The sequence below is a fragment of the Pocillopora verrucosa genome, chromosome 10, assembly GCF_036669915.1.
Source record: "Pocillopora verrucosa isolate sample1 chromosome 10, ASM3666991v2, whole genome shotgun sequence".
NCBI lineage: Eukaryota > Metazoa > Cnidaria > Anthozoa > Scleractinia > Pocilloporidae > Pocillopora > Pocillopora verrucosa.
In genome coordinates, this window is record NC_089321.1 from 6389644 (window position 1) to 6402562 (window position 12919).

At 38.8% G+C, this 12919-nt stretch overlaps 1 protein-coding gene and 1 pseudogene across 1 annotated transcript; both read left to right on the top strand.

Annotated features, from left to right (window-relative positions):
* The first annotated feature begins 745 nt into the window (after nt 1-745).
* LOC131768737 (beta-1,3-galactosyltransferase 1-like) lies at nt 746-5437 on the top strand. Its single transcript, XM_059084464.2, has 2 exons — nt 746-1023; nt 4639-5437. Exons 1-2 carry the CDS (start codon nt 746-748, stop codon nt 5372-5374), a joined length of 1014 nt encoding a protein of 337 aa, XP_058940447.2. The 3' UTR covers nt 5375-5437.
* Nucleotides 5438-6728: 1291 nt separating this feature from the next.
* On the top strand, nt 6729-12885 carry LOC136283962 (uncharacterized; annotated as a pseudogene).
* The last annotated feature ends 34 nt before the right edge of the window (nt 12886-12919 follow it).

Consider the following 12919-nt stretch of genomic DNA (forward strand, 5'->3'; position numbering starts at 1 on the left):
GGCGCTCACTCTCCACTCATGATAAATTTCTAAAATGACAGATCAAAGAAGACAGATAGGTGGTAAACAAAACACAAAGTAAAACAAGCACAATGCACTGAAAAAGGAAGTCAAAATGTTTTTTGTGTGCTTTTTTAAGTCAAATCAAGCTCTCGTGAATCTGATTTTTTCATCGTTTACTTTCTGGCAAAGATATTACCAATCAACACAAAATTACGAGCTAACCTCTTATCCTTCCTTGTCCTTTTTCCCTCACTCATTCGGCTCTTTGATACTACCAGAGAAGTGGATATAGATACAAGAAATCTATTTATGTATACGCTCTGTCTTTTAACGTTTGGTTGAGCTATAAATTAAAACCATAGAATTGTAGCTACCAATTTGGATCTTGCAAAAATAAGTTAATAAAAGTTGGTTTGAATAAAGAAATACTACGTATGGTATGTTATTATTAATCGAATGGGTCTTTACAGCACATGCTTTGATTCACGCCTTACGTGTTAATCACCAAACGACAAGTCGGCACGTTTTTTTTAGAATGTCACTGCTCAAGCGCCGTTTGCTAGTTTTGCTGTTTCTTCTTGGTCTTTTCTGCTTCTTAAATTTAATCTTAAATTATTACGAGGATAAAGTTATTATCAATTTCTTTCGTCCAGTACTGAGTGTAAAAAATCAAGATACCGCCTTTGGAAAGGATGATTTACACCTAAGCCAGCACCTTTCGCGCGTTCGAAGAGAGTTTAAGATGACACTTGATCAGTACGAAACATCAGGAGGAGAGTTTGGCAATAGTAGTATTAACGCTTTCGGCGTAAACACATCGTTTTACCATTCGGAGTTGTATGGAGAGATGTTCAAGCTTTATGGGAAGAAAACTAACACTGCTTGCCGAAATGCGCTATTCCTGCTCATTCAGGTCCATTCCAGTCCGGAAAATTTTATGAGCAGAAAGGCAATCAGATTGTCGTGGGGAAATATGAAGAATTTTATCGGCAAAGGGCAACAAAGTATCAGCTCATTGAGGTAGGTATATAAAGTACCAATAAGCTTATCAGTTTCAGCTGCTCAGACTGATATAAAAAAGTAAAGTTCACATTTTAATTATTGGGTAAATTTCGAGTTACGGTCCCCTTAAGAGAAATCGGACAACGAAAGAAATACATTTCGCTCCCATAAAATGGGCTCGAATCGTCATCCTTGAATTTATTTTCATGTTCGCCGTCAAGATTTGTGTTGGCACCTCAAGACAGCATCTCTTGGTAGATCATGTGATATTCGTTACTCTCATTACCTTTATTTCTTGATCGTGTGTTGATAAGTCCTAAGTTGAAATTCCACATTGCTCCCGCAGGAAGTGAAAAGTATAGTGAGCACGTATTCTAAATAACAAATTTATTTATGTTTAGGAAGTCTACACGCATGTGCAGTCAGTTTGATTGTAGTATCTCTTCAAACACGTACCCACGGTGCCTCTGCCCCAAACAAATGTAAAACCTGCAATTTTCAATCAGAAGATCTCCTACACGGTACCCCAATTCGATTTTAGATAAAAGTTTAATTTTCCGCTGAGGGTGCATTAGATCATTCAGGACAGTATCCAGTCCGATATTGGGAAAAAGTGAATTAAAGATTTCGAGACAGCAACGCCCAGGAAAACGTCACCTAAGCACTGAATTATTATTTCTTTTTGACATTGGCTCCATGTAGCTTTCATGTCTATTTATAACATGCATGTGAATGCAGCGTTGCGTTCATCGTAAAAAAAGTGACTAAATTATCGTCGAGGTTTCTGGTCCAAGATTATTTTGGAGAAAAAGCCTGGAATAACCTTGGAATTAAAATGTAATCCTCACAAAGACATCAAACATGACAAACACGTGTTGAAAATCCCTTAACAGATAAAACACTTCACAACACAAGCGGTGTGATTAGCTAATTCTCTACTTAACAGCCCTCGTAACGCCTTGGTTATGTAAAAACAGAAAAAACTTTGTTTCCTACCCACTCCACTGTTCGTGTATCATATCAGTTTAATTTTGAACCCTGACAGAGTCCACTGGTTCCGAGCAATTTCTTTTTTCATACCCAGACTGAATTCCGTAGTCCGTAATCCATGGTCCAAATTTATTTTTCCGTAAATACGCACTTTGTCGTCCATTCTTTACATCAACTACATACGCATTTAAATTTCAAATAACAAATTAATCCATAGAATCCCTGCGGATAACGCTGGCCTAATTTAACTGAATAAAACTGTCACCCAGACTACGTTTACAATGTTGATGAATTTTTCAGCTTTACTGAAGATGAATATGAAGTATTCTTGACCCCGTAGACAAACTAGAGAAACCAGCTGGAATCAAACAAAGAGTTCATTTTGATCTTCAACTGTATAAGAAACTTATTATACTGACGAGATTTCCCGACAGTTTGCGATTTTTGGAAAATATTTATAACCACACTATTACTAGTTACAAGATGCTAAATATCAAGCGCCTGAAGCCATTTGTTCTGGTGATTTCCATGTTGTGTTTTTGCGTTATGGGTGTATTGACTATTTTCTTCTCGAGATACGAAAACAAAGTCCGTGTTTCACGTAATCTTCCGCAAGCAACCAAGCAGAGCGCTGTTGGCTTCGATTTGAAGACAAGCCTTGATCATCTTCGAAATAGTTTTGAAATGTCACTAGATCAGTACAATTATTCAACGAGGAACTTTAGCGAGAAGTTCCGAGAAGCCCGCCTTCGGAGTGAATTATTTTACCGCAAACTAGATTCGCGTAGTAAGCGGCATTTTGTCTGCAATAATGGGCTTTTTCTGCTGATTCAAGTCCATTCCAGTCCAGCAAATTTTAAGAGTCGACAAGGTATTAGGTTGACATGGGGCAACATGGAACGCTTTATTGGCCATGATCATCAGGATATTAACCGTAACTATACTTTGAGGTAAGTATCACTCATTTGACTAACAAAAGGCTCGGTAAGAAAAAAAAGTATTGGATTGTTAAAACACTTTACAAGGAAATCTAGCTGAAAGAAAACATGGTCAATACTTAAAATTTACCGGCGGGATTTGGCGAAAAATTTTAACTCTCAATTTTACGAGAAGTTCCTTTTAAATTAAGATCTGAATTGAAACAAAGGAACAAAATAAGGTTAAGCTAAGCCGTATTGAATAGGATTATGAGTTACATACGTTAAAACTGGAAAAATTCTCCGCAAAAATTAGTCAAAATGAGAATGCTCTCTTTTTAACCTCTAACTTTATCATTCAGATTTTAGCCCTAAATACTCGAATCTTGCACTTAGTTGAATTAAAATCAATTTCCCTAGGATTTTCTCCACCAATACAAGTATTAATTTATTTTCAATACTTGCAACATTCGATAACTCCAAATCATGCAAGCTAGAAATTACTTTTCTCCCATTAGGGTCCTTTCTTCGTAATGGTTCCTTCATAGAACCCTTTTGTCGATTGAGGTGCGATCCCCTGTTTCGTTTTGTCAGAAAAATAAACTTAGATGAAAGCGGGTAAATTGAAAGACAAAAAACTTCACTATATTTGTGTTTCAATTATTCAAGTGTCTTCTCGGAAGGTGACAAAAACTGCAAAATTTACACAGCTGTAATTCTATGAATAACCTAATTTTGCTAACCAATGATATTCGGTTCCACAAATTAACATAACATCGAACAAATTCATCCCTGGCTGCCTGAGAGTCACAAAATTTCTATTTGAGTTATGGACTCCTCCTCATAATGAACTTCGCTTTTGACTACGAACCGGGTGCGAGAGTAACATTTTATATTCTCTTGCAGGGTTTCAATAGGGTTAACCGTCCTACGTCAAATGAATGCATACATTGTAATTAACTACTCGAGGCTGGGCACTTATTATATCTTTTCCTAACTACAGGGTTGGCACCTATATTCGAGGTTCGGCGCTTAATCGAATAATTCCGGTAGTTAAGATACTCAGATAATTCAAAAATATAAATTTTTTCACATTTTTTCTGTGTAAGCAAAAGATGAACGTGAAACGTTAAACTAAAATCAATCACTTGAGTACTGTGGCGGCTTTGCATTACTCGTGCTTTAGTCGTGCATTAGTAAATACGGCTAAGAATTTGCACGTTGATCAAAATTTGTTTTGGTTCGCTGCGAAATTGCAGGTTGGTCGAAACATATGATTTTGGCAGGAGATGAATTCGTTCTGTGGTAAGGAAAGAGCCGAACGGTTTGGGGGCCAACTGGTAAAGGTCTGGGCACACTCTTTTTAGGTGACGGGGCGAACTCGCAAAGGTGGAAGGAGTGAACTTGCAATGGGGCGAAACCACTATGAACCCAGTAGGGGCTAGAAGAAATTATAGCAAGAGTGATCGGTTGATCCGGAGATGTTACTCCTCCTGTGGTAGCGGCAATATCCATATATGAAGCAAGCAAGGAAATTAAGATATTTCTGAAACATTTCTGCACAACACAGGATTCGTTTCGTCTTGTTCGTTCGTGAAGCCAGCTAGTTGATGAGCATTTTAAAAACACTTTTCGGCATCTAACGGTTGGCTTCTTTTCAGAGTCCAAGCCGCCAAAAGAGATAGAAATATTCATTTATCAATTGTATTTTTTTCTTCTCTTTCAGGTCTTGGAAAACAGTATTTCTTATTGGTCAGAGCTCTGACCCCAGATTGAACGACCTCGTTCTCCAAGAAGCTAACATCTACAAAGATATTATGGTTGGGTCTTTTAAAGATACATATCGTAATCTTAACATGAAGATGATCTTTAGCTTGAAGTGGCCGCTGGAGCAAAAGTGTCGCGTCTCCTATATTCTTAAGACAGACGAGGATTGTTACGTGAACATTTGGAATCTTCTTCATTGGCTAAGGAGCTATCATGAAGCCAAAGGGTCGCGCCCTCTATACGCCGGTCGAGTTCAAACAGAGATGCCAGTTGTACGGGATACCAAAAGTCGCTACTACGTCTCGGAGGAAGATCACCCCGCGGATATTTATAAACCGTATGCTTCCGGAGGAGGATATGTGATAAGTGCAAGTTTACTTCCGGCACTTGTCAATGTTTCACGAACATCACCGATCTTTGCAAATGAAGATGCACTACTCGGTTCGCTGATGTACCGGATCGGAATACAATGGACCGACAACCAGAAATTTTTACCACTCATATTTTGTTCTCATTTGAACAAGTACCGTTTTCGAGACATGCACATGTGCGGTTTATCGAGACAGATCATTTTGCATGGCATAAGAGGCAGGCTGCAACTAGAAATGCATTTTAATAGCGCCTTGTATAATCACTTTCCATCGTTGTGTTCCTCGCATATGAACTACGAAGACATGCGGGACGTGTGCGAATGATTAAGTGAAAATTTTGAGCTACGGTATTGTGTCAGTGCTGGTGTGGACGTACTTGTCACCAGCTTTAACCCGTTTCACGCTGACTTTAAGACTTTTAAGACAAGTAGTTTTGAGACCTTTAAAAACAATCAAGAGCCTCTTTGATTGGTGATCATTTCCTTTATTCTCATGACCTTGATGCTTTATTTAGGGGCGATACTAAGGGGAGAATTTAAATACTGGTTAATCTGAGGAGTTAAAGGACTCAACGACGCGGAGGATAGCGTAGATCGCAAAAAGAAAGAGGATGTTTGGGTCTGGTCAAGACTTGTCTCCAGCTCTCTTTCTCCTTTTGCTGTGTGCTTGAGAACATCGTACTTCATTAACAAAGCTTCTGTTAACTAGCTGAACACCTGCTACTAGCTGTCTTGTTATCAAAAGTGTCGCTACGACTGAAGAGAAAAAGAAAAATGTTTAATTATTTTCTCTAAGTGAATCTTATTACATCGGTCATCTTGCTTAAACAGAATTAACGCTGATGTAGCGTGGTGGCCGTTATAAAAGAGGCAAGGGTGTAACATATTGAAGTGCATGCCCATCGAAAAACTTATCGATCAATCGCCTTGTAAATCAAATTATTTTAGTCAGCCTACACGCACTATTACTCACACTATTTTAGAGAATAGTCCGTAATCAAGAGAGCATGAACTTAACAAAATCTCTTTTTTCAAGTATAACCTGAACTACTGTTGAAATACGGAAGGGTGAAAGTTCGTATTTTATGTTTTTGTTTTGTTTGTTTGTTTGTTTGCTTTTTCTTTTGGGGGGGAAGGGGGGGGTTGGTCTAGCCTGTTCCAGAAGTTCAATGAGAAAAACGAAGCGCGATAGTTAACGGAATAGAAAACGTAGCGAAAGCAATAGAGGAGTAAAAAACCGAGGGAAGTCTGGGTCTGAACGCGTGGAGAACGCCGTTCTCTACTCGACTAGGCCCAAACTACCCTCGTCTTTTGCTCGGCCGCTATTATCACACCGTTTTCTATTTCGAAAGGATTTCGCACCGTTTTACTTGCTGAACGCCTGGAAAAGGCTATGTCTTTTCTTTTCTTTTTATCATAGTCGAGGTTATTGTTGCTTTGATCTTGAGTTCAGCCAAGACTATTTGAGACCATTTATGAATAAATTTCTTTCTAATAGTGGTTAGTAATTTTGCACCCTTTCTGATGCTTCAATGGATCTTAATTATGAATGTGGAGAGGACGAACGCGATACCATCAGATGGCCAGCTGAAACAATTGCAAGTGATTGTAAACGATTACGCTATTCTCTAAGGTAATTTGACACTAAGGTTATAAAAGAAGTGTCAATCAAGGTGAACATGATTAGAAAGTTATGTGAAAACTTGATTAAGGTCAGTTTTTGAGTCGTGCTTTCGAAATATCGTTTATTTTTTCTTCTATCATTCAGCAGGCATGTCAGAAGATAATTTAATAACATGCTGTGCAAGATTCTAGTTCTTTGCATGGGCTGAGCGTGAAGAAGAGGTTTAAGTTTTCAATATGAAAAGGCATAATTTAAGCCCCGAGTTGGTAGCTTGCGAACTGAATATACCCTTTTTGCATAATTCGTCAGTTTAATTTTGAAGCTGAGGTTACTTGCGGGTTACTTGACGAGACTGGATAAATCCCTAAAGAGACCTGACCAGGAAATCTTTCAAAGTGTTTGGTTAGATTGATGTACTATATGAGGTATCAAGTTTTTTGTCACTTATTCCGGGGCCGCGGAAAAAATGAGCCAACAACCAACTCTTGTTAAATCTGGTTTTATTGATCACATAGATGTGCAAAGAAAATAATGAAAATAAGCCGTACATTGAGCAATATTAAAGCGTTCTTTACCGACTCCCAGCCCGGATATGATATACAAATTGTGCCGGATAATTTAGGTAATAATTTTCTCATGGTTCTTGCAAAAAAAGTGTATCTGACTTATTTATTCTAAGTTAAAAAATATTTTAGATAACGGGTTTTCTCTCAGTAATCCATGGGCTTGTTTAGAGTAGGAAACTGAATAGTTGCAATGTTTATATTTTTAGATTGAGAATTATTTTAAAAATACAATAATGGACTTGTACATGTTTACATAATTAAACTCCTTTAAACACTGAAGGGTTGGAAGGATTCTCGAGTTCTCTAATCCTCCTTCTGCTTATATGAAGCTATGTAACTGAACAATTAAAAAAATCCTCTTTTGGTAAGAAATAATTTAAAAGGCTATTCCTTTGATCAATTCTTCGTCTCTTTCAAGAGTCAATATGTAGAGCCCCACGGCAAAACCTATTCTTCAACAAGTAAACGGTCAGGATCGACTAAGGGGCGGAGGGGAGGGGAGGGGTTAAGAAGATTTTGGAAGATCACATGGTTTTCAGAAAGAAAGGAGGCTGGATCAGTCGTCGAGCATAAAAAATGATTGCAAATTAACTGTCTAAAATCCTCTTATTCTTCCCCCCTCTCTCCACCCTTTATCCCGGGCGGTAAACAAGAAATGGTCCCTAATTTGTAGTCATTGTTGTCTATTGGTTTTTACAGCTGTATCTGTATAAACAATCTCTCGTCAAGAAAATTAAAAATGTCATTTCATTAAGAATCCCCATGAGGGTTGATTATTGACACTAAAGATCTTGACCTGGCTTCGGACTAATGTTTCTATCTTCTAGAAATATTTCTTAATTGATAATGTATCTTAATTTGCACTAGTGGCTGATTTAATTAAAGAAAAAAATGATTCAGAAGTTTAATTTCAGTCAAAGGAGATCTTAGCCCGATTCCAAGAGTACATTTTTACCAAGTCCCTATTCGTTATTCAGTTGTAACTGTAAAACAATATTAAAACAATCGAATCACTGATTTCGCCGAAGGCCAATTACCTTGTGAATTCATTCACTTGAATGAAAAAGAAAGGTGCTGCAAAATAGAAATTAATCACAAAAAATTACATAGATGTTATTGCAGAGTTTTTTCCGGCAGAATCGTATGGGAACTGAGATGTACTGAGCATGATAATTAGCTCTACGATCAAAGATTCTGGAACGAATAAGTCACGGTTGACTGACCGGTGTAATATGTTTGTTTGTGACAAGTGACAACACCTCGCTTTCTTAACACGGCAAGGAAAAAATATTTCCTTTGTTTCTGAGGCTGAGGTTCTTCAGCTGCTGAAAAGTGCCAGAGAAGTACAATAAGTCGCACCTTCGAGACTTTTAGTGTGTCAGATTTCCTTTGTTATGTTTTCCCTTTTATAAACCATTCATTAGCTGGGAAATTACATCAGGGCGGCCAATCGTTGATTACTGACTCAGAGAGGAAGACGAACCTTCACGTACGGTAAGTTCAAAATATGCCACGGATATGACCTTTTAAATGAAAAATACTCACATGCACGATACGAGAAAATTTATCGATAAGAATAGTAAATAAGATATGTTGAAAACTTCGATCTATCTACTCAAAATAGACAAGGACATCCAAAATCAAAATTAGTGAGCTCATTTTATCGACAGACATATTCTCAGTTGCACTCCAGAGGAAGAGTCAAATCCCCGGCGAATTGATCCGCTAGTCAGATATAATTGATGCATGTCTTGAATTCATAAGTATCTTTTTTTCGCTTTCGTCCCCCATTTATAGAATCGGCTTTGCACTGTAATTTTCTACTGATCAAGAATCATTTAGACTTTCGCAAAATAAGACTATCTCCAGGCCTGTAACTTGAAAAAATAAACGAGAGACCAAATAATTTCTCTTTTTATGACTGTGAGTGTTTTTTTTTTTTTCATCATGAATTATGATCTGAACGCAGGAATTTATAGACTCCTCAAATAAATACGATTTAATTGACTTTGCGTCACTTAAACTTCCTTAATTTTTCGCGGATAAAGACCTGAGCGTCCAAATGTCAATTCCAAATTACCAGTTTAACTCCGTTCTTTCCCAAGGTTTCATGGTTACCTAAATTTCACTCAAGTGTAAATTAAAGAGATCTTAAATTCTTGATGAGCTAGGGGCTCACGGGTGGGGTGGGGATTAGACCCAGGAACTGGAGGGAGAGGTACGTGGGTACTATTATGTTATTATTGATATTTAACGTGAATTAAAGGGTGTTGCGTGCTATTGTTGTTAGTTCTTTTTCTCTGGTGAGGGAAACCACAAAAATTAGCTTGCAAAGATAGGAAAACCTTGAAAACATGTTGTCAATGAATATTTTGAAAATATTTCATTATATTTTGTTTTGTGTTGATTTACTTTGTTCGTTTGTTTGTTTGTTTGTTTTTACTACAGCTCAGAAAGCGGAAGGAAAATAAACCGAACGACGTAGGCAACTACATGGCTTCCCGTTCAGGCAAATTAGTGGTGGCGTTTGTCGTCATCGCCATACTGACACTCCAGGTAGCAGCAAAAGTGTTCAGTGTCAGCAATTCTCAAATCGGCAATAAACGCACCATTAGTGACATCCAATTTGATGGAACAATGGGTAAGATTCAAGACTGCATTGACAACTTGAAAGAGCCTGGGGATGAATGTGTCATTCAGCCCGGTAACTACCACGAACAGGTGACCATTACTAACAAGTTCGGAAGCGAAGAGTCTCCGATCGTGATCCGAGGTGATCCGAACGCTTTGACGAAGCTAGACGGTACCGTGCCTCTACGGCCCGAGAAATGGGAGAAAATGGACAACGGGGCGTATAAGGCTGTCATACATCATGACATACCACAGCTTTTTATAGACGACGAAATGATGACCAATGCACGCTGGCCGAATTCTTTGTGGTCTGACAAAACAATATTTAACAGCAAGTTCTGGGCTAAGTCCGCTAGGAGTTCTACGCGCGGGCTCATGTTAGATGGAGGCCAGCATAAACTGGCCGACAGCGGGTTCAATGTAACTGGGGCGATGGCTGTGCTGAATGTTGGGAGTTTTTGTACTTTTACTAGAAAAGTACTAAGCCACGGAAAAGGTCAGTAACAATTTATATGATTGAGTCATTTCTACAATGCCTTGCATTTGTCATGACGTACGTCTGGTGTAGAGCACCATTTCATAAAACCGAGGTGTACGATATGCTCGTCTGTTCTTTTCTGCGTAAGCTGCGGATAATGCATTGCTGAGAAAAGCCCTTTAAATTACGTGCTAGTTCCTCAGTATTTCCTTAGAGGGATAGCGCATTTTGAGGTAATTCTTAACGGCTAGTTAATCAGACAAGTTGGAAGCCCAGAAATAAGATAAGATTTACGTTTCTATTTGATACTAATACCCAACCAAGACAATCGTCCGCCTCAAACTCAGTGTATATTATTGAAGGATTCCCTCGACTTCATCTTAGGGACTATTAATGAATATTCACTACGCTCTCAGTGAAGATTTTTAATCATTCTTCCCACAGCAAAAGAAAGGTTCACCTATAAAGATGACTTTGGAGCCAATTTGAACTTTAAACCGAAGAACAACCAATATTTCTTGGAAGTAAATTAGAATTCCTTGACAATCCGGGTGAGTGGTTCTACGAGAAGAAAAATGGCGTTGGAACCTATATGTCATGACCATGGACGGAAAATCTCCCGAGGACAGAAACATTAGAGGAAAGGTGAATCACTGACTAACCACTGTTTTTTCACCCATCGATTTTCGTCAAAATGTGTTAAGATTAAGAAGATAGCACGCTCAGGCTAGGAGCAGCCGAGGGTTTGTCATTGATTTTCTTACCACATTTTGACGTCGCCATAACAAACAAGCAAAAATTGTTATTGTTGACGTCATCCTTGCGTTTGTCCTTCAACAGATCATAGGTTAAAAAACGATCAAAATGCGCGCGTACATTCAGCTTATCTTAAAATTCTTGATCTCGTCTTCATTCCGTTACGAAGGTTCAAGAAGTCGCCTTTCAAATTACAAGCTCTGCGTACGTCATCTTCAAAGATCTGACATTTTTCGCGACGACATTACAAGCGCGGTCCTCCAACAAACTGGAATTTCGCTCGATTAACTTCAGTTACCCGACGTACAATCGGCGCATGCTCGGAGACACGACGCCGCCTCAATGGACGAAAATAATGTCCGGACACGGCTCGATGAAGTTCATTAACAACACTATGTACGGAACAGATGGAATTGCATTGGAGTATCAGGGTGCCAATGATCTGGTGGAGAATAATTTTTTTGAGTACAAACGATTGGAGTGGCGCAAATATGAACGTTGCTGGGGGAGGTAAAAAAACTGCTTTCAGGATTTATTCTCTTTTGTCATCGTGAGATTGAAAGGAAAAGCTATGTCTAATACCGCGATCATATTCCACTTAAGTGATCGTTCAATAGTTCCCCAATCATCGAAAGATAGATGGCAAAAATTCCAAGAGGATGACGAGATTGTTCAGATTTTCCAGGTTTAAGACGAGGAGATTTGAAAAAAGATAGGACTTTTTCTAAATTTAGATATTCGGGAGAGCAAAAATTTACTATGGTTACATTAAGCAGCTCTTTTCTTACAGACTTACTAATTTATTAAACATCGGAACTGATGACCATTAAATCTTCCATTAAACGGTAGTGGCCTCTCAATCGATACTCAAAGGAATACAATAACGCACTTTCCAATTTTTTCAGTTATTTTTCGTCGCGTCCACATTTGTGATTGAAAAACTCACATGACATTGGCGCAGAGAGCCATCCCCTTAATGCGTGTGTTTCAAGCCAAGCCCGTAATTAGCAGACTTCATAGATCTGGTTTGGAATTCCTCCTCCATACATAACCGTAACAATTTCTCTTTGTATAGTTAAAACATTTAAGGTATTCTGTGATTCAAAGCTGCTCAATTCTCGTCAAAAATACTCCAATCTGCTTCGCAGTGTATGTGCAGCCATTACCATGGGAAACACAAGGTAGCTTGGAAGTTCCAAGATTCCCTAGGGCAATCTTTGTCTCGTTGTAAAAGTCAGTGAGGTCCATTATGGAAATGCAATTGACAGCTATATTCATGGAAGATGTCAATTATTTTATATAAGGGGTAGGAACGGTGCTTTCCCAAAGTATCTGGTTGACGAACGTTTAATCAGGAAACACCTCTGCGTAACAACGGCGCCAGGCGTCGGATTCCGTTCGCGGATTAATAAGATTCAGTGTCATGCTAAACCTCAACGACATCAGCCGAACCTGTTTATGGTATGAAGCCAACACGACGGCAGCGGAATACAAGTTCAGGTGTGAACCGTCCAAACAGAGGTGCTGTTGGAGCAAAAACTGGATTTACGACAGTTCCCAAATCTGGACTTTTCGCATTCGACGGGGCTCCTACCTAAACATCGGGGACACGGCACATGAGGAGGACAGGCATGTTATTAGGACAGACCAACGGGATGATGGTGGTGCAAAGGGAGTATAACCACACACTGTGGATCATAACCTTGATCTTCCACAAATTCACGAAGGAGGCGGACCACGATGGACAAGGAAGTAAATGCAACCTTTGCGGTCTTTGGTAAGAAATACGTTTAATTCGTAAGTGGCTTTTGTTTT